The sequence below is a fragment of the Nycticebus coucang genome, chromosome 16, assembly GCF_027406575.1.
Source record: "Nycticebus coucang isolate mNycCou1 chromosome 16, mNycCou1.pri, whole genome shotgun sequence".
In the NCBI taxonomy this organism is placed as follows: Eukaryota; Metazoa; Chordata; class Mammalia; order Primates; family Lorisidae; genus Nycticebus; species Nycticebus coucang.
The window spans coordinates 90774603-90795435 of NC_069795.1; the positions used below are offsets into that span (position 1 = coordinate 90774603).

Sequence of the window (20833 nt, forward strand, 5' to 3'; positions counted from 1 at the left end):
CGCTCCACAGCCTGAGCTCTTGGCTCCTGGTGCAGGTGTGCGCTGAGGCGACAACCCTAATGCAGGCAAACACACTCCGGCTGCCCCAGCCCTCATACACAGTGGTCCCTACCCCGAGGCAGGAGACGCGGGCGGGCAGCGGGGCCTCCCTCAGCCTTCCTGCCCGCGTCCCGGCAGGGTGGCCGAGCCTCTTCGGGTCAGCCCGGGCGGGGAAGGCGGAGGGACAGAGACCGGGCAGACGCTTGTCTGGCGAGGAGAGCCCGGCGTGGGCAGGGGCTGGAAGCCGAGCTTGCTGCAAGTGGAGGCGCGGCGTCTCCCCACCCCCGAAAGCGGGCGGTGCCGGGCGCGTGCGCGCCTCCCCGGGGCCTGAGCGCGCGGCTGGCACCCCCGGCGGCCCCTACCCCTGCCCCTGGGCGCGCGGAGCAGCCACCTCCCCGCGTGCTTGCGGGCGGCGCCGAGACCCGCCGGACACGCGCCGGCCGGGACCACAAACCCGCAGAAGCCCGGGGCGCTGCCGGCGAGCCGGCGAGATGGGGCAACTCAATGGTCTCGTCTGCAGAGTTGCCGCTTCCCTGTCTCCAAATGCCAGCTGTCATCGGGAAGCCGCCAGCGCCAGACTTAATCTTTAAAATAAGCCGCTGCAAGGCGTGGCTGGCGCGGCCCGGCAGAGGTGGCCGCGGCTGGGAGTGACTCGTTTTGCGCCGGAAAACAGCGAGGAAGAAGGCGAGGGCAGAGCATCCTCGGGAGGAGTTGCTTTTGCAAAATCATCCATGGCAGCAGTAGGAACAATTTTCTTTGGCGTTGTTTCTACTGAGCGGTTTTTCTCAGCGAAATGCTATTTTGGTTAAAAGAAGAAATGGCCCACCAGGAGCTCACCCGGCGACTGGCAACAGTGATCACTCATGTCGGTAAATGAAGCTTCTCCCCCCGCCCTTGCCTTTAATTAATGGAGGGTAGAGGGACAGTCGCTGGGCCTCTTGTCGCCTCTGCCCTCGCGTGCTGCGTGTGGGGGCCGGTAACAGGTGGCCCTGGGGTCCCCCACTCCTGCAGGGGCCCCGCGGGAGGCCGCGAAGGCAGGTGCCTTTACCAGGTGGTGGCCAAGTCTGTTGCGTAAGTAAGAGGTACTGGGCTATTCTGTTACCCACTTCTGGTCGGGGTGGGTGTGGGTGGAGAATTATGCTGTGGTTTGTGGGGTAATGAGAAGGGAGGGGACACATGAGGAACGAATGCTTTTGCTTTCCAGCTGAAACTACTGCTAAGCCACGGGAGGCTTATTGGTTAGGAAGCGCACGGAGATGCAGGTTGCGTTAGGGTGCTGCGCAGTCTGGATTGTTACTGTACTGCAGGGAGGTGTCAGCGCACCGCCGGTGAACCCTGTGGGAAACCTCTGGAATACCAAGACTCAGCAATTTTCATCCCCGTTTCTGAGTTGAAAAGGGGAGCAAAACATACATTCTCTATTCCTGAAATAGGGTTGTGATGGAAGGACAGGCTCTGTATATTAACCGAAGACAGACCTTTGAGACAGTTACTGATTAAGTTTCTTAGCATTTTTTCTCCATCCATTCCCTGGGCTTCCCTCAGTAAAGATTTCAAGTTCAAAACGTTGCATGTGGGGCTGGAATTGGTGGAATCTTTTTTAATCTGTTGCTGGCTTCTATGTAGTATTTGAGACCCTCCCATAATTTTTTTTTTTTTTTTTTAGAAAGAGTCTTACTCTGTTTTCCCAGGCTAGAGTGTTGTGGCCTCAGCCTAAGTAACTGCAACATCAAGTTCCTGGGTTCAAGCAATCCTCCTGCCTCAGCCTCCCAAGTAGCTGGGACTATAGGTGCCTGTCACAATGTCCAGCCAATTTTTCTTTCTCTCTCTTTTTTTGAGGCAGAGTCTCACTCTGTTGCCCTTGGTAGAGTGCTGTGGTCGTCATCATAGCTCACAGCAACCTCAAACTCCTGAGTTCAGGTCATCCTCCTGCCTCAGCTTCCCTAGAAGCTGTAACTCCAGGCATCTCCCACTATCTACTGCCATTTTTTTTTATTTTTAGTAGGGACAGTTCTCACTCTTGCTCAGGCTAGTCTCCACCTGCTGGGCTCAAGCCATCATCCTGCCTCGGCTTCCCAGAGCATCTGGATTACAGGCAGATGCTTACAGAGCCACCACAGTGGGCAGAGACCCTCCCATAAATACAAATCTTATTGTTAAAGACAGGAATTCCTTGCCTCAGTTTTCTACATCTTTGTCAAAGTCTCTTTCTTGGTACTTAATATGTTAAATATTGCTTCAATTTGTGGGCCACGGTTGCTTTTCGAGTGCCCTAGTCTATTGTGTTTGGTGTAGTAATGATGCACATCTTGAATGATGCATTAGGGATATACTTTGTAAAGATGATTTAGATGGGCCGATGTGGTGGCTCATACTTGTAATCCTAGCACTCTGGGAGGCTAAGACAGGTGGATTTCTTAGGCTCATGAGTTTGAGACCAGCCATCTCTAAAGCAAGAGCAAGACCCTGTCTCTAAAAAATACCTGGGTCTTGTGGCAGGCACCTGTAGTCCCAGCTACTTGGGAGGCTGAGGCAAGAGAATCATTTGAGCCTAAGAGTTTGAGGTTGCTGTGAGCTATGACATCAGGGCACTCTAGTGGGGTGACAAAGTGAGACTCTGTCTCAAAAAAAAAAGATGATTTAGATGGGAAGGCCCAGTATGGAGAATTCAGTATTAAAAAATGTTTCAGGTGTCAAATATATCTACTGAATTTTTTTTTTTTTTTGTAGAGACAGAGTCTCACTGTACTGCCCTCGGTAGAGTGCTGTGGCGTCACACGGCTTACGGCAACCTCTAATTCTTGGGCTTACGCGATTCTCTTGCCTCAGCCTCCCGAGTAGCTGGGACTACAGGCGCCCGCCACAACGCCCGGCTATTTTTTTGTTGCAGTTTGGCCGGGGCTGGGTTTGAACCCGCCACCCTCGGCATATGGGGCTGGCGCCCTACTCACTGAGCCACAGGCGCCGCCCCTATCTACTGAATTTTTAAGACAAAAAGTCAGTAGAGTCCTACCAGGGAAGGCTGAATGTGTCAAATTGCTGAAGGGAGGGTAAAAGAAGATAACTTACAATAAAACAGGATTTGAAATATGCTGAAGCTAAAATGATTGTGTCGATAGCCAGCATGTGCATGAAATTGTGATATAGAGAAAGGACAGTGGGCTGGGACTTTTGCATTTGAATCTTTCCCTGGAGAAGTCATGCAGCCTCAGGTTGAAAATAGGAATTTTAACAATATTTCCCAGCTCAAAGGCTACTTGGTAAGATAAGGAAGATAATGTGGGTAAAAACACTGTACAAACTGTGATTGTACAGATGTTCTATTTACTTGTTATATTCCAGGTCCCTCTGCCACTAACAATGGTGTGAGGGTCACAGGGCTTCTCTCAGGTGAAGCCTCCCATTTTTTACAGGAGGAGGTTGACCTGGGTGATTATTAAAGTCCCTCCTATTTCTCTGGAGGTTCATCTTTTAAGGTTTCGGTAGTAATGAGGGTTAGATTTGAGATCAGAGGGCAGCTCTTCATATGGCCTGTCAGGGGCTCTCCGGCAGAGCCTGGTCTCCACTCCTGCTGCAGCCTCTTGCTTTCACGCAGGGTTGTGCTGAGTAGTCAGTGGAACTTCTGCTTGGGTGGTCTGGCTCTGTACTTGCCTGTTCTTTTAGGACATTTCCTGGGCAAGCAGCTTCTTAGGGGTGTCTTGAGATAAGGAACGGTAGAGAAATGTGCAAAGCAGGGTGATGGGTTAGGACATTCCCCTGCTCCTATCCTGGCTACTTGACAGGGTGGCCTCACTGAGCTTCCATATTCACTCTGCCACCTTGATCCCTGAATCAGTTCCGCCGCCAGCAGAGGTTTCCGCTCTTTCCCTTACACTTGACGGTAAAGTCATCCCTCTTTGCTCCATCTCATATTTCCATTGGCTCTGGGTCCTGTTGATTCAATTTCTAAAGTAGTTCTGGAATTTCTTTCCTCGTGTCTTTTCTCTTGCCACCTGCTTCCAACTTTAGGACCACATTTCCTCTTGTCTAGACATTGTACAAACCTCCTGTCTCTCTGTGTCTGCCTCTAATCTATACTAGGAATCAAAAAACCCACATAGCATTCTATATTCCAAGACCTTTAATGATGCTCTTATCTAATTACTCTTTTGGCTCTGGGCTTTGTCTTTTGCAGTTTCTCCCTTTCTTTTGTACCTTGCTTCTGCTGTGAAACTCAACTCTTTCCCCCAGTATCTCAAAAATCACATATACAGAAGATTGGGAGGTATGAGGGAATTTTCTGGAGATGGGAGAAGAGACATTTATGGTCTAGCAACACAGAACTTTGAAATGCAGCTGGGGGGATCTCTGTTCTGAAAGTGTCCTCTGGCCTCCTGGCTCTTCAGGATTTCACAGCCTCTTACTTTTCCCATTTTACTTTCACCTTCCCTCCCCCATGGCTCCTTTCTCTTTCCGCCCCTTTCCTTTCGTGGCTCCCCCATTGGGGAAGACTTGGTGCAGGACCTAGACTGGAGGGTTTGGCCTCACCTACTCTCATATTTGCAGCTTTCTACTCTTCATTCTATTTTATTTCAACCGTAGTTTTTATCTCTTTAGCCACCAGGATAAGCTTTGCTTGCAAAGAAAGAACAAGCCTCAGGCTGTGAAATGGGATTTTTAGACCTTGACATATGGTGCAGAAACGAGAAGGAAAATTCCACTCCACAGACCTGGTTTGCCCTTCAGGCATGGGGTGAACATTTTCTCCTCAGTGCCTTGGGGAAGCTCACTCAGGTTTTAAAGAGAAATATCATGTTTCCTGGTTATTCTCTGTGGCTTTGCAGCATAATCCAAAAAAAGAAGCAGAAGAATCAGAAGGGTAATGAATACTATGTGATATTTCATAAGGCATTAAAAATTGTTTATAAAATTAATATAGGGTGTGTACTTAATGTTTGAAAGACTTGGTGTTAAGATGTCTGTTCTTCCCAATTGAGCTATTAATATAAATTATTATAAATACATCTGTAATGAAATTATCAGGCCTTTATAATAGAAATTTGAAATCACTTCAAAGATATACTATAATTGCAAAAAAGAGCCACAATAGCTAAGTTTTTTGAAAAAGAAAAAATTTGGAGGCTTCACACTACCTAATTTCAATATTCACTATAAAGCAAAGTAATTGAGACTGTGGCATTGGCAGAAGCATAGACATATACGTCAATGAACAGAGAGAATTCAAAAATAGCCTCACACAAATATGAGCCTCACACAAATATGACCAGCTGATTTTTGATACCGGTATAAAGGCAATTCAATGTAAAACAGTGTAAAGGTAACTTCAACAAATGGCATTGGATCAATTAGACATCTGTGTGTAAAAAAATGAACCTTTACCTATACCTCACCCTATATATAGGACTTACATGTAAAACCTAATTAGAAATCTGCTGGAAACATAGGAGAAAAAATTTTATGACCTTGGTTGTTCAACACCAAAAGTATGATTCATAAAATAAAAATTTTATTAAGTTAGACATCGTCAAAATTAAAAAATTTCTTTTCCTGCAAGAGGCACTATTAAGACAATGAAACAACAACTCACTGGGGAGAAAATATTTGTGAATAACATATCTAACAAAGGATTTGTATCTAGAATATAGAAAGAACCTTCAGCTCAACAGTATAAAACCCCCACAATCCAATTAAAAATGGGCAAAAAATTAGATTGGATACTTTACCAAAAGATATACATATGGCTAATAAGCACATGAAAATATGTGCAACGTTAATAGTGATCAGGGAAATTGTATATCCATTAGAGTGGCTAGAAAAATAACAATACCAAATCACGGTGAGGGTGAGGAGAGAATGGATATCTTGTGCACTATTGGTAGAAGGATAAAATGGTTAAGCCACATTGGAAAGCAGTTTGAGGTGACCTGAATAAATTTGAAATGCATTATGCTCTGGGAAACATGTCAGACTCAGAAGGTATTTACTGAACAGTTCCATTTCTATGACATTGGGAAAAAGTAAAAACTGTATGAATGGAGTGGTTGGTAGGGGTTAAGTGAGGGTGGATGGTCTTACAGAATAAAGGTGTTTAGCTATCCTGTATCCTGACTCTGATGATGCTTAATGATGCTTAAAGGACTCCATGTTTTTGTCATAGTACTGTACAACAAAAAGAATGAATTATACTGTATATTATTAAAAAAATTAAAAAGCATTATCAAACAAAAACAGTATGGGAAAATATACATACTCATTGTGCAATATTTGGAAAATATAGAAAAGTACAAAGAAGGAAGTCTATAATCCCATCTCCTAGTAATAATCAGTTATCATTTGAGCATATTTTCTTCTAGTTTTTTTCCTTTGGCATTTTTACATAGTTACAATGATATGATCTAGTTCCCTTTACATATATATATATATCATACGTATGACATGTGTAATTATATAAATCATATTCTGCTTTTTAAAACTATACTAGATATTAAATGATAAATAATTACATATAAGGCATCTCCATCAATAATATATTAATGGTTTTATAATTTTTGGACCATAATTTAACTATTGACCAATTGTTGGTTGTACTATATATAGGTTGTTTCCAATTTCTTAATGTTATTTTTAAAATTTCAAGGAGAGTCTTTATTCAGAAATATTTGCACATATTTCAGATTGCTTTTTCTAAGGATAGAGTCTTAGAAAATGGATCAAGGAGTATGACTATTAAGTTTTAAAATATATTTTGGTCAAATTGCCTTCTGGGAAACTTATTCCATTTTAGTGGCCCCTTAACAGGATATAGGGGGTTCTTGTTTTTGTCTGATCAAAATCACTAGCATTTATGATTTTGTTTCCTCATATGTCAAACAGGGTGCTGTAGTTTGGATATTTGGCCCCCTAACCTTCTGTTGAAATTTGATACCCGGTGTTGGCTGTGGGGCCTAACAAGAAGTGTTTTGGTCATGGGGGCAGATCCCCCATGAATGGTTTGGTACCATCCTGTGGCAATGAATGGGTTATTGCTTATTAGCTCCCTGAGGACTGGTCCCTCTCCCCATCTTCTCCTCTCGCCATGTGATCTTAGCACACACTGGCTTCTCTTTGCCTTCAGGCATGAGTGGAAGTAGCCTGAGCCCCTCAGTAGAAGCTGAGCAGATGGTTCTTGTACAACCTGCAGCACTGTGAGCCAAATAAACTTTCTTCTTTATAAATTACCCAGTTTCATACATTCCTTTATAGCAACATTCCTTTATATGGATGGACAAAGACCTGGGCTAATGACAGAATTTATAGGGTTTTTGAAATAATGCATGTGATGTGCATGGCATAATTCTTGTGATGTCAGCCCTCTTTGGCAATGCCTATTTTTATTTATCATTTGTTTTATTAAAAATTTATTTTGGGAGGCGCCTGTGGCTCAAGGAGTAGGGTGCTGGTCCCATATGCCAGAGGTGGTGGGTTCAAACCTAGCCCCGGCCAAAAAAAAAAAAAAATTTATTTTTATTTATTATTTTATTTATTTTTTGTTGTTTGGGATTCATTGAGGGTACACTGATTGCATTATTATCGTGTCCTGCCCCCAAGAGGTGTGCCATACAGTGTGACCACCCATCCCCCTTCCTCCTCCCCTCCCCACTTGCTCATTCCTCTATCCACACCTTGTATTAGCTCATCTATTTATTTATTATTTGAATTTTTGCTTGTTTGATAGCTAAAAGTAGTATAGTATTCATTTTAATTGTATTTGCAAAATACTGATAAACTATAATAATTGTAATATGTTTTGTTTCAATTTTTGCTCTGTGACTTGTTAATGTTTGGTTTGGGAGTAAGATATTTTTGTATATATATCTTTTCTACGTTAAAACTATTAAACTTTTGCTGTCTTTTAACATGTAAAGGTTTACATTTTTATGTAGTAAAATCTATAGATTCTTTATTTTGTGATTTCTTCTATTGCTTTTGATAGCCTTTCTTAAATAAAGAGTAAGTACATAATCAGTTTCTATTATCTTTTAGTGTTTTTATTAACATTGAACTTTTAAATTTCTTTCTTTTTAATTTCAAATTATTCAGGGAATGCAAATGTTTTGTTACATGGCTTGAGTCAGGGCTGTTAATGTGCCCATTAGTGTTCACTGCATGGCTAGGTGGGTTTTTGCCCTTCCTCTTCTCTCAATTCCCCTCTGCTTGATTTCCAGTGACTTTCACTTCCTTCTGTGCTCATTGGTTAATTCCAATCAATTATTAAAGAGTACACGTGGTATTTGTTTTTCCATGCTGAAGATAATTTGCTTAGGATAATGTTCTCCAATTCTTCCCAAATTGCTGCAAAAGACATTAATTCTTCCTTTTTTATGGTTGAGTAGTACTCCATGGTATACATAGTACTCCACTTTCTATTGAGCTACTTATGAATTGATGGGCAATTAGATTGATTTCAGATCTTTGCAATTGTGACTTGTGCTACAATATACATTTAAGTTCAGGTGCCTTTTTGATAAAATGACTTCTTTTCCTGTGGGTAAATACCAGTAATTGGGATTGCTGGATCAAATGGTAGGTCTAGTTTTAGTTCTTTGAAAATTTCCATACTGTTTTCCACAGGGGTTGTACTAATTTTCATTTGTACCATCAGTGTTTGTAGAAGCATTCTTTTCTCTCTGCACCTGTGTCAGCATCTGTTGTATTTGGACTTTTAATAAAAGCCATTCTAATAGGAGTAAGGTAATACCTCATGTGATTTTGATTTGCCTTTTCCTGATGGTTAGTGATTTGAGGATTTTTTCGTATATCTGTTGGTCATTTGTCTTACCATTTGTCTGTTTATGTCTTTTGCCCACTTTTTACTGGGATTATAAATTTCTGATATATATTTTTGTCTGATATGAGGTGAGACTCAATTTTCTCAGTAGCATTTATTACATGTTCATTCATTTATTGGTGGTGCCCTCTTCTTAAGATATTTTAGAATTTACAGTCTGTTTCCGGGTCTTGTTTAGTTCTGCTGGTTTTAGTATCACTTTCACACAATTTGCATCATTATTGTTATATAATATCTTTATGTATCTGCTAGGAGATATTCCCTTTGCCCAATTTTTTTTTTCTTCTAGCTTTATTAATTCTTTCAAATAAATTTTATAGTCATTTTGTTAATTCCTCATATCTCCACAAACTTATTTTAATTTTGAATAGAATTGAATTGATTGTAACTTAATTTGGAAATAGTTGAAATTTTAAGATGGAAAAAAAATTCCATGTAAAAATATATCTCATTCAAGATTTTGAATGTTTAAGTGAAATTTTTTATTCTTTTCATATAGGTCTTAGACATTCCTATAAAGATTATTCCTAGGCAATTTATGTATTCTTTTGCTATTGTGAACATAATTTTTAAAATTTCTTTTCACTGGTTATTGTTGGAGTATAAGATTTGGAGACATTTATTTTGTAACCTGCTATTTTATAGCAGTATTAGTAAGTCTAACAGTTTTCCAATTGATATTCTTGGTTTTCTTTTCACATATAGGTACCCAATAAATATTTGTTAAATAGTAACTGATAATCATGTCATCTACAAATAGTGAGAGTGATAACTTTTCCTCAACCTTTGCTCACTATAGTTATACTTTTTATGTCTACTTCCTGTTTTGTATTAGAAAGACCAAAACAATATGGAATATATAAGAAGTATTATTAAAAAATTTCCACAATACAATCAGTAGAGTAAATGACAACCTATAGAATGGGAGAAAATATTTACATGCTATACATCCAATAAAGGGCTGATAACTAGAATCTTAAAGAACTCAAGCAAATCAGAAAAAAAGTCAAAAACTCCATTAAAAAGTGGGCAAAAGACATGAACAGAAACTTTTCAAATGAAGATATAGTCTAATGGCCAACAAACTTATGAAAAAATGCTCAACATCTGTAATCATCAGGGAAATGCAAATCAAAACCACAATGAGATATCACCTAACTCCACTGAGAGTGGCTCTTATCAAAAAGTTCTAAAACGGGCGGCGCCTATGGCTCAGTGAGTAAGGTGCCGGCCCCATATACTGAGGGTGGCGGGTTCAAACCTGGCCCCAGCCAAATTGCAACAAAAAAATAGCTGGGCGCTGTGGCGGGCACCCAGTAGTCCCAGCTACTTGGGAGGCTGAGGCAAGAGAATCGCCTAAGTCCAGGAGTTGGAGGTTGCTGTGAGCTGTGATGCCACAGCACTCTACCAAGGGCAATAAAGTGACTGTCTCTAAAAAAAAAAAAAAAGAAAGAAAGAAAAAAAGTTCTAAAACAACAGATGCAGGCATGGAGGTGGAGAGAAAGGAACTTTTCTACATGGCTGGTAGGACTGCAAACTAGTGCAACTTCTTTGGAAAGTAGTATGGAGATTTCTCAAAGAACTAGAAGGAGACCTACCATTTGATCCAGCAATCCCACTACTGGGTATTTACTCAAAGGGCAAAAAAGGTATTTTATAAAGAAGACACTTGCCCTCAAATGTTTATTGTAGCACAATTAACAATTGCAAATCTCGGGAGGCTGAGGCAAGAGAATCGCTTAAGCCCAGGAGTTGGAGGTTGCTGTGAGCTGTGTGAGGCCACGGCACTCTACCGAGGGCAATAAAGTGAGACTCTGTCTCTACAAAAAAAAAAAAAAAAACAATTGCAAAGATGTGGGAACAACCCAATAATACATGAGCAGATTAGGCTCTGCGCCTGAGCTGGCAGTTTGAATCCAGCCTGGGCCTGCCAAACAACAACCATGGCTGCAACCAAAAAATACATGAGCATTAATAAAATGTGGCATATATATACCAAGGAGTTCTAAGCCACGAAAAAATGGTGATCTAGTATCTCTTGTAACAACCTAGATGGAGCTGGAGACCATTCTTCTAAGTGGAGCATGGCAAGAATGGAAAAACAAACACCAAATGTACTCAGTAATAAATTGGAACCAGTAGATCAACACTTATGTGCATGTATGGAAGTAAAATTCAATGGAAATCATGCAGGTGGGAAAGGGTTGGGTGTTTGCACCAAGTAGTATAATGCACACCTTCTGGGTAAAGGGCACAGTTATTAACTTTGACTTAAAATGTACAAAAGCTAATTATGTGACCAAAATGTATACCCCCCGCTGTGATATTCAGAAATTTAAAAATTGTTCAATTTGGGGCTGATATTACATGGAGGGTTTTATACTTACTTCTGCTCAAGCCCCCTGTTTTAAAAACCACATTTTAATATTTTAATATTAGCTTAATAGCACTAATAAAAAACAAATCATAATATTCTGTTATTTTTGCATTGTTTAGGGATTCCACGGGGCACGTGCATCGTAGGTGCGCTGAAGGCACAGGAAGGCTGTTCTGTTCAATCCGTGCATCCCATTCAGTTTACGCTGACCTTTGGGGGCATTTACATTGTATAAATTATCTTTGAATGTCATAGATGTATGGATGCCTTTTTTTTAGTCATGCAGTTTAGCTTTTAATCACAAAGAATTTAATGCATCAAAAAAATAGAAATAGTCTTACAAACCTTACCCATCACCCAGCTTCAACAGTCATCAGTATGTTGCTGTAGTGATCAGTGAAGTTTATAAAGGACTGGTGGTATTCTAGACTCTTAGTGAGGAACGTGTTGGAGACTATGTAGATGGATTTAGTAACCCAGATAGAAAAACTTTTGAAAATCAACTTAGTACATTTGTAGTTTACTAATGAAAGTAACTCATCTGTTTGTATAAATTGCAACTAGTGAAGAAGTTAAAAATCAAAGTGCCCTTGTCCCCTGTGAACCCCTAGTCCTATTCCCCAGTGGGAACCCCATATCCATTTGGAAGCTTTCTCTAGGGTTCCTCCACATGAATGTCACTGGGTTCATCAAGGGCCCTCCTCCCTGACCCAGAGGGAATGAGGTGTTCCTGCTGCCTGTGAGAGGGGAAAATCAGGGCGTGAGTGGTCAGCTGGTGGGAGTGTGGTGGCTGTCACTGTGCTGCCCTCAACGGAGTCCTGCTTGGTGTTATGAGTCCTGTTACTCCCTTCGTTCCCAGGCCAGCTGGAGGGAAAGTTAGCTTAGTCTTTCTAGCAAATATTCTGGCCATGGGGGTGTTGATTTTTTTTCTCCCTTCATATGACTTTGCTCCCACTTCTTGTAAAATAACAGCCCTGGTCCTCTTACGCTGTGAATGATTCAGATCTTGAGCTTGTTGATTCTTTTTCATTCTTTATTTTCACCCTGATAGGTGGAGGGCATGGGTTGCCTCAGTGAATTCCAATACACGAATATAAAACACACTCATCTTAAAAAAAAAAATAGAGGTAAATCTAGAAGTGCTAAGAATTATTTTTCCCCTTTTTATACCTGTAATGGTGGTTTCTTGAGGGAAACATTCATCTCCTATTGCCGTTACTACTGAAATAAAATCAGCTCTTTCCTAAAAAGAGCTACCCAGTACCCAGCTTTTTCAGAACCCATTACTAGCTATAAAGAAAACAGTCCTTTGTTGAATACTTGATCTGGATCAGGCGATACAGATCAATGCATAGAGTATAGGATTTATAAGAGCTGTACAGTTTATTCATATAATAAATTCAAATGTAATCTAGTAAGGAAAGTTTCCAAGACTGGACAGTCTTTCTGCTCCTGGAGTTCTATAAGCTGCAAAAAGGTATAATTATGATCATTGCTGGGAGTAAAAACTTGCATGTCTGTTGCCTTGTAGGTGTACATGGTAAGCACAGATAGCTTTTATGTTCAAAGGTGCTGTGATGCCACCCAAGCATTTGTGGTTACATCTGAATGAAAGGGTAAAGACGTTAATGCCTAGTAAGGAAGAGAGCCTCCATGTGAGGAATCAGGCTCTATCATATATTGCTAGTGGGACTGCAAACTGGTACAACACCTTTGGAGGGGAATTTGGCAATATCTCAAATTGTTGTTTCAAAACTGGTTTATTTGTTTCCCTCTATTAGAAGACTTTCAGACGTTACATTTAGTCTGAGTCAGCATATTCATAATACCTAACGGTAGAGAAAAAGGAGCTTTTAAAAGTTTGAGTCTCAAATTATATTACATTTTTTCCTCTTAACTTAGCTATTTTCTTTTTTTATAGTTTCAGATTAATTTGAGGGTACAAAGAATTAGGTTACAATGTTTGCATTTGTTAGGTAGAGTCCCTCTTATAATTGTGTCCCGCCTCCAAGAGGTGTGCCATATACCCTAACATTGTGCCCATTAAGTGGGAGCACACCACTCTCTCTCCCTTTACCGCTCTTTCCCCTCACTCCACCTTGAATTGATTTGAGTTTTTCTTTTATGTGGGCATGTATTAGATCATCTGTTGGCTTCATATTAGTATTGAGTACATTGGATTCTTACTCCTCCATTCTTGTAATACTTTACTAAGAAGAATGTGTTCCACCTCAATACAGGTTATACAAAATGTGTAAAGTCTCCATCTTTTTTAATGGCTGAGTAGTATTCCATGGTGTACATATACCAGTTTGTTAATCCATTCCTGGGTTGGTGGGCATTTAGGTTGTTTCTATATTTGGGTGATTGTAAATTGAGGCATGATAAACAATCTAGTGTAAATGTCCTTATGATAAAAGGACTTTTTTTCCTTCTGGGTAGATGCCCAGTAATGGGATTGCAGTATTAACTTAGCTATTTTCTTAAAGTACTTACATGCAGTTAATGGCAACAATCAGCTCTGAGGATTACTAGATAGAGTAGCCGGTAATTTTAAAAGGCTTTTTGGTATAACTGCTTTAGGGGAAATGCTTGGCATTTCTTATAAGCTAAATATATACCTACCTTTTGGTTCAGCAATACTACCCGAGGTATGGAGCCAAGAGAAATGAAAACATGTCCACACAAAGGCCTTTACATGAATGTTCATAGCGACTTTATTCATATCCCAAATTAAAAAAAACCTGAATGTTCATCAGCAGGAGAATGAACAAACTGTAGCTACTGTACTATGAGACATAACTCAGCAGTAAAAATGAACGAGCACTGATACATGAAACATGGGTGAATTACAAAAGCATTATCCTGAGAGCAAGAAGCTAGCCACAAGGGAATACATACTGTGTGATTATATCAGATGCAGTTTTTGAGCAGGTGAAACTAGTCTATTGAAAAAAATCACAACAGTGGCTGCCTGGGCTTTAGGAACCAGAGTTGATCAGGAAGAGACCTGAAGGACCCTTCTGAGGTAATGGAAATACTTTCTATATTGAAAGGGGTGTGGGTTACATGGATATATTCACTTGTCAAAACTCATTGGAATGTATATTTCAGATGGGAATATTTTGATATATGTAAATTTATTTATTTATTGTTGGGGATTCATTGAGGGTATAAGAAACCAGGTTACACTGATTGCATTTGTTAGGTAAAGTCCCTCTTACAATCATGTTGAAATACATAAATTTTACACCCTCCTCCAAAATAAAGTTAAGAACATTTTTATTTAAAAGGTCTTCAAAAAAAAAAAAAGTAAACTTCCAGTTTTTCCTTGGCCAATTGCAAGCCTTACTCTGACATTTTACCAGAATGATACAAATAAAGATTAGACATATGTATACAAAACTTATTACTTGCTTATTGGCTATTTCACATCATACCCTTTAAATCTCAGAGCACAACATTAATCACAATAATATTAAGCATGAAGAATGAATAAAATGCATTAGGCAAAAGCAGCCCCTCTGAATCTACCCTCCTCTCTGCACAGCACAATTCTAAAAGGAGAGGTCACTTTTCCCCAAAGGTAGTAAGTGGGATCTTTGTCACATCATAATAGGCAAAGAGCATCCCTCATTTGAGAATCCTGCTACTGCACTTGTGGAGACACTCGGGAGACACTCTACCCCGTACAGCGTTTGCTCCTTTACCATTTGTTATATCAGTTTACATTGCCTGACCAGGTAGTGGATTGTACTGGACACTGTGTTAAGCCTCTGGATTGTATTACTGAGCAACATGGAGAGAATAGAGAAGAAGAATAGAATTGTCGCCTGGAGTACGTTTGTTTTAAGAGCATTCTTTAAGAATCGTATATGCATGTACATAGGTATGCATTTATGAATGAACAAATGAGACAGAGTCTCACTCAGTCACCCAGGCTGGAGTGCAGTGGCATCACTGCAACCTCAAACTCCTGGGCTCCAGCAATCCTCCAGCCTCAGCCTCCCGAGCAGCTGGAACTATAAGCATGTGCCACCATGCCTGGCTAATTCTTCTGTTTTTTTTTTTTTTTTTTTTTTTGTAGAGGTGAGGGTATTCCATGTTGCTCAGGCTGGTCTTGAACTCTTGGCCTTAAGAGATTCTCCTGCCTTGGCCTCTCAAAGTACTAGGAGTACAGGCAAAAGCCTTGGTGCCTGGCTGGTTATTTTATTCTGAATATTCAATGGGCTTGATGTATACCTTACGATGTGATACTTCTAAAAAATTAAAAACCCACACATTTGAAAGCACATAGAGTGAAAATAAGATGGAGTCTGTCAGGCCAGGGCACACACAATGCATGCAGCTGGTCTGGTCAGTTTAAGTCCTTCCTGACCTTCACCCCCTGTCTCCCATTCTTACTGTTTTGTAAATTTAGCTCCCACCCTAAAGATGCCTATCCTGAGTAGTTTAGGTGGATTGATTTAGGAGATTAACTTTTCAATTAGAATGTTGTTGTTTATGAGTCGTGGATTCTGCCAATTACTATTTAAGATAAAGGTTAACATGGTCTTCACTTGGAACTTAAATGTATAAAACTTTAATTTTGGAAATGGAAGATTAGAGCAGTCTTGAAGAGGCTACTCTCACTGTTCTCCAGAATCCTGGCCTCTTCCTTCAATGGACTGTCCCTGCATATTGGCTGACAGCGACAGGCGGCAGGGCCCTGTTTGTCCAGTAACACGTTCAGATTCTCATTGTCCCTAGGATTGCCCTCTTTACCCGGACACCCTCATCCTCCAGTTTCCTTTTTGTTTCCAAATGAGGGAGTCTGGTAATCTATTGGGGCTGAAATCCTGTGAGCACTCACCAATCCAAAGGATTAGCTCTCAGCAATGAAGTGACCTTGAGTGAACTTCAGAGGAATTAGTCTGAGAGAAAGGATTAAACTCATTTATGTGAGTGCAGTCCCTAGAGAGGAATGGAGAGTGAGGGAAGTGGCAGTGTTTCCTGGAGTCCAGCGGCTGCTAGGTGCAGGGAGTGTGAGCGGCAAGAAGCTGGATACTCACCTTACACCTTGGTGCGGATATCAGAGGCAGAGATGAGGTCTTATCACCGTTTTGTAGAAAGTTGCATCAGGCTAGAATACGTGGCAAGAAAAGGTACTGTGAGAGCAGCGAAATTTGTTCTATGTATGTTTTATCATTTATCTTCATAATTATTTAAGAAATTTTACATTAAAAAGATTTTATTTGGCAATATTGCCTTAAGTTTCTTGTTAAGGACTTTTAAAAGAACTTTTTTTTAAAAAAGAAGCTATTGCAATATTGTAGACGGTCATTTATTGAGATGGGTTCATAAGAAAAACACATAACAAAATTTTCTGAAAAGATCAGGTAAGATGGAATGTGTAAGTATGAGCTTATTTTAAAAGTATATATATGCCCGTACATAGATATATACACACTGAATATTGTACACTAGTGAAATAGCTGGTTAATTTGGGGCAAACAAATGATGTTTTACTTAAAAAGGTTTTTATTTGTTATTTTCTATTTAAAAAAAAATAAAGGTAGGTTGCCTTTGTAAAATGAAAATAAGAATCCAGATTATGAAATTCATATTCTTAAGGAAAAACATTAAGTAAGTCTGAAGGCTTCAAGTTAGATGCATGAGCTGGTAACAGATGGTTAAATAACAGTTGAAGAGAAGCACTTCCCCTCAGTGGGCTGGTGAGAATTAGTAGCATTTCTAAGAGAGTCTTCCATGTATTTGGAAGCCAGCAAGACAAATGCTATGAGAGCTAAAGCAATTACTTGATTCTGAGATGGCTTTTATGAACGAGCTTATTGATATGCTCCGACTTTTTTGGTTTCTGCCTGGAAAAATTTATTTTCCTCGGAAATCATAGGCTAGGAGAGGTGATTAAAGCAAATGTCTTTGTCTCTCCCATTACTCTAATTATAGTTGGAACTTATTTCTTCAAGTTGGGAGAGTTATTAAATGGAGAAGTGGGCCTTTAAAATAAATTCACTGGCCTGGCTCTGTGGCTCACACCTGTAATCCTAGTACTCTGAGAGGCTGAGTCAGGTACATGTCTTCAGCTCAGGAGTTCAAGACCAGCCTGAGCAAGAGTGAGACCCCACCTCAAAAAAGCAAAAAAAAAAGGGAAAAATTAGTTGGACATTGTCGCTCATGCTTATAGTCCTAGCTACTTGGGAGGCTGAGGCAAGAGGATTGCTTGAGCCCAAGAGTTTGAGGTTGCTGTGACCTATGACACCATGCACTCTACCTAGGGCAACAGAATGAAATTCTGTCTTAAAATAAATAACTCAATAAAGTAAAATAAAATAAATTCACTATTTTGTATTATTCTTTCTGACTGAGATAAAATTTGTGCTTGTCCGATATTTTATAACATGCACACATAGAAGTATGTCATATACATACTATATTCTCAAAGGCAAGGACTACTGTATTTTTGCTACCTAGGAAAGGATAACTTGTTCATCCAATTTCACTTTCCATACTTAAAACACACTTGTGCTCCCTTGTACATGCATAAAGATTCTTACAGGGCTTGAATTCAAGTGTAAATTACTGCCCCAATTTTACTAAAGTTAAATCACAATAAGAGCTTTATAACTTTGTTAATAGTAAGGAGAGGAAGTAATTTGGAAGAAGAGTTTCTGAATCCTAACTTGCAGCATTATTTATACTATTGTTGCTTTCTTTTTTTCCTACTAAAGAAGGTTATGAAATGTTGACCTGCAGGCTCTGCTTGTCAGTCATTTTATTCCATTTGTGGATCAAGATGACAATGAAAGGCTGAATATCTTAATGTCAGTTTTGTGGGTATTTAAATAGCCTATCTGACATCACTGCAATCTCACATTCATGAGATGCTGCCAGTTGCCTTCTTGTGATACAGTAATACTGATTCCTTAGGGTTAGGGGATGAAACTCAAGAGACAGCATACTGATTTGAATGTATGTTAATCAAGACCCATGTTTTTGGGTGGTGCCTATGGCTCAGTGGGTAGGCTGTTGGCCCCACATACTGAGGGTGGCGGGTTCGAACTGGCCTCGGCCAAACTGCAACAAAAAAATAGCCAGGAGTTGTGGCGGGCACCTGTAGTCCCAGCTACTCGGGGGCTGAGGCAAGAGAATCGCCTAAGCCCAGGAGTTGGAGGTTGTTGTGAGCTGTGATGCCACAGCACTCTACTGAGGATGGTAAAGTGAGACTCTGTCTCAAAAAAAAAAAAGAGACCCATTTTTTGTAATTCTTAGGGGTCAGGGAGAGTCAGCAGTTGGAGGTTTGCTTTTTCACTGATTGTCTCCCTCTTTTTTCCTCTTTCTAAAGGAAAGCATATAAAATATCATAAAACAAATGCACTCTATAACTTAAGGTAACATCTGCTATTGTACCCGACACCCGCATTCCAGAGGATTAATATACTCCAAACACTCTCCCTAGTCACAAAGCCACTTTCCTCAGAGTGCTTCAGGGACTCTGCTGTTTCTCTCTCGTGGGTCTGCCGTCCCTTAGACTCAGAGTTGTCACCTTGCAGCCTGGAGGATGGAAAGGAGTGGTGAAGACATACCTGTTTCTTAAATACCCTGGCTCAGAAGTAACGTATCATTTCTGCTCACCTCCCGTGGTCATTCACTAGTCGCATGGGTCTAATCGGAGTGAGGTTGAGAGAGTGGGAGGGCCAGTGCCCCCGAGGCAGCTGCCTTTCAGTGACAATGCTGCTGTATGGAAGAGGAACTGTGACATTCTGGTGGGCAGGGAGCCATCTCTGTTTCTGGCGCTCATTGTGAAAACACTGAACCTAAGAAGTACCTCCGTGCATCCATGTGGATAAACGGCATAAATGATGACGTTCTTTGCTCTATCTTGTTTCCTTTTCTTCGAACTTAATACATTTTGAACTTATTTTCCTGTCAGTCATATAGATCTATCGATTTTATTTAATGGCTCTATAGTATTTTTTGACTGTATCATCTTTTTTTAAACTAATCCTCTGCGACTGGACACTTGTGGCAGAAGAACAAACTACAATAACCATCTTAGTATCCCCTTATTTTGATCTTGTGTTAATATTAGGTTAAATTCCTAGATATGGAAGTAAAAGACTGAATGTTTAATATTTTGACAGATATTTCCAAATTAATCAACAGAAAGATTCTGCCTGTTTACATATAGAGAATCAGCCTACACTCTTGTCCACTCTGTATGTTGTTAATCGGTAAGATAATTGCTAATCCATCAGGCAGAAAAGATCTCATTTTGTGGAGGGATTTAGGATTATTTCAAAAAGCCTGGCACACCTAGGCCTACCAGGGACAGAACCCCAGTCCTGTCTCTGTCTCTCTTAATCATTGTTTATGAAGATTTGACCAAAGTCCGCATCTCACTTGCCCTGCGTTTTCCTCTGGCAGTTGCCTTTTTCTTCCCAGTTACTGAAGGGTGGGTGGAGGATTCCCTGCATCTCCATAGTCTTACACTTACCTCAGAGGCAAAGAGAATCCCAGAGATGAGAAAGATCACGTGCTAATTCTCAGTGTGGCAGTGAGCTGAAAACAAATAACCTGTTAGAGACTCCCTTCGTAAAGTCAAACACGAACATTAAGACTTCAAAATAAATGTTGTTTCTTTGCAAAAAAAAAAAAAAAAAATCACATTTTGTTTTAATTAAAATTTTTTCCTAAATGAGGTACTATGTTTTGAATGCATGCATCCCTGCAAAATGCATATGCTGAAACCTATTAGAAGGCGAGCCTCTGGGAAGTGATTGGGTTGTGAGGGTTCCACTCCTGCCAGTGGGATTAACGCCCTTATAACAGTAGCTTTAGCACCTGCCGTCTCTCCTTCCACGTGAAGATGAGGGTGTTCATCCCTTTGACCTTCTGCCTTATGAAGACGTCACCATTTTGGAAGCAGAGAGCAAGTCCTCACCGGAGACCAAGTCTGCTGGTGCCTTCATCTTGCACTTCTCGGCCTCCAGGGTTGTGAGAAATGAATTGCTATTATTTATAAATTACTCAGACTAAGACTAAGGTATTTGAGAACAGACTAAGACATGAAGGTAACACCTTTTAGACACATATTCACTGGTGGTGTTTTGTCTACGGATTGTCTGTGTCTAGTCTACGCCTGTTGTGTCAGTTTCTTGCGGCTGCTGTTAACAAATGACCATGAAACTTGATGGTTACTGAAACTTATTTTCTTGTGATCCTAGAGGCTAGAAGTCCAAAATACAGGTGTGATTCAGGTTCTCGTCTCTTCTAGCTTCTGGTGGTTCTAGACGATTCCTGGCTGTGGCTGCTTCATTCTGATATCTGCCTCCATCCTCACATGCCTTCTCCTCTGCACTTCTGTCTCCCCTCTGTTTCGTGGTCTCATCTCCCTTCTCAGCTCATTCTATTTTACTATAATACTACTATGTTGCTTTGTCTATGACATTGCAATTTGACGGAATCCAGGGCTATGAGTGGGCTAAGAAGGGGCGTGGGTATAGACAGACGTTAAGCTGTGGACAGGGCTTGGGGTGTGCTGGAAGGAGAGGTAAGATTTCAAAACAGGGTTGACTTGTTTCTCAGGA

The 20833-nt window shown here is 40.5% G+C and overlaps 1 protein-coding gene across 2 annotated transcripts in view; it reads left to right on the forward strand.

Annotated features, from left to right (window-relative positions):
* The first annotated feature begins 257 nt into the window (after positions 1–257).
* The window catches only part of MCF2L2 (MCF.2 cell line derived transforming sequence-like 2), a 269445-nt gene continuing 248869 nt past the window's right edge, over positions 258–20833 (forward strand). For both annotated transcript variants that reach the window (XR_008374913.1, XM_053565128.1), the window contains exon 1: positions 258–908. Coding sequence is in view for 1 of the 2 variants with exons in the window: in XM_053565128.1 (XP_053421103.1) it covers positions 833–908 (76 nt within the window). In the remaining variant the exon portion in view is untranslated. The remainder of the gene's footprint in view (positions 909–20833) is intronic.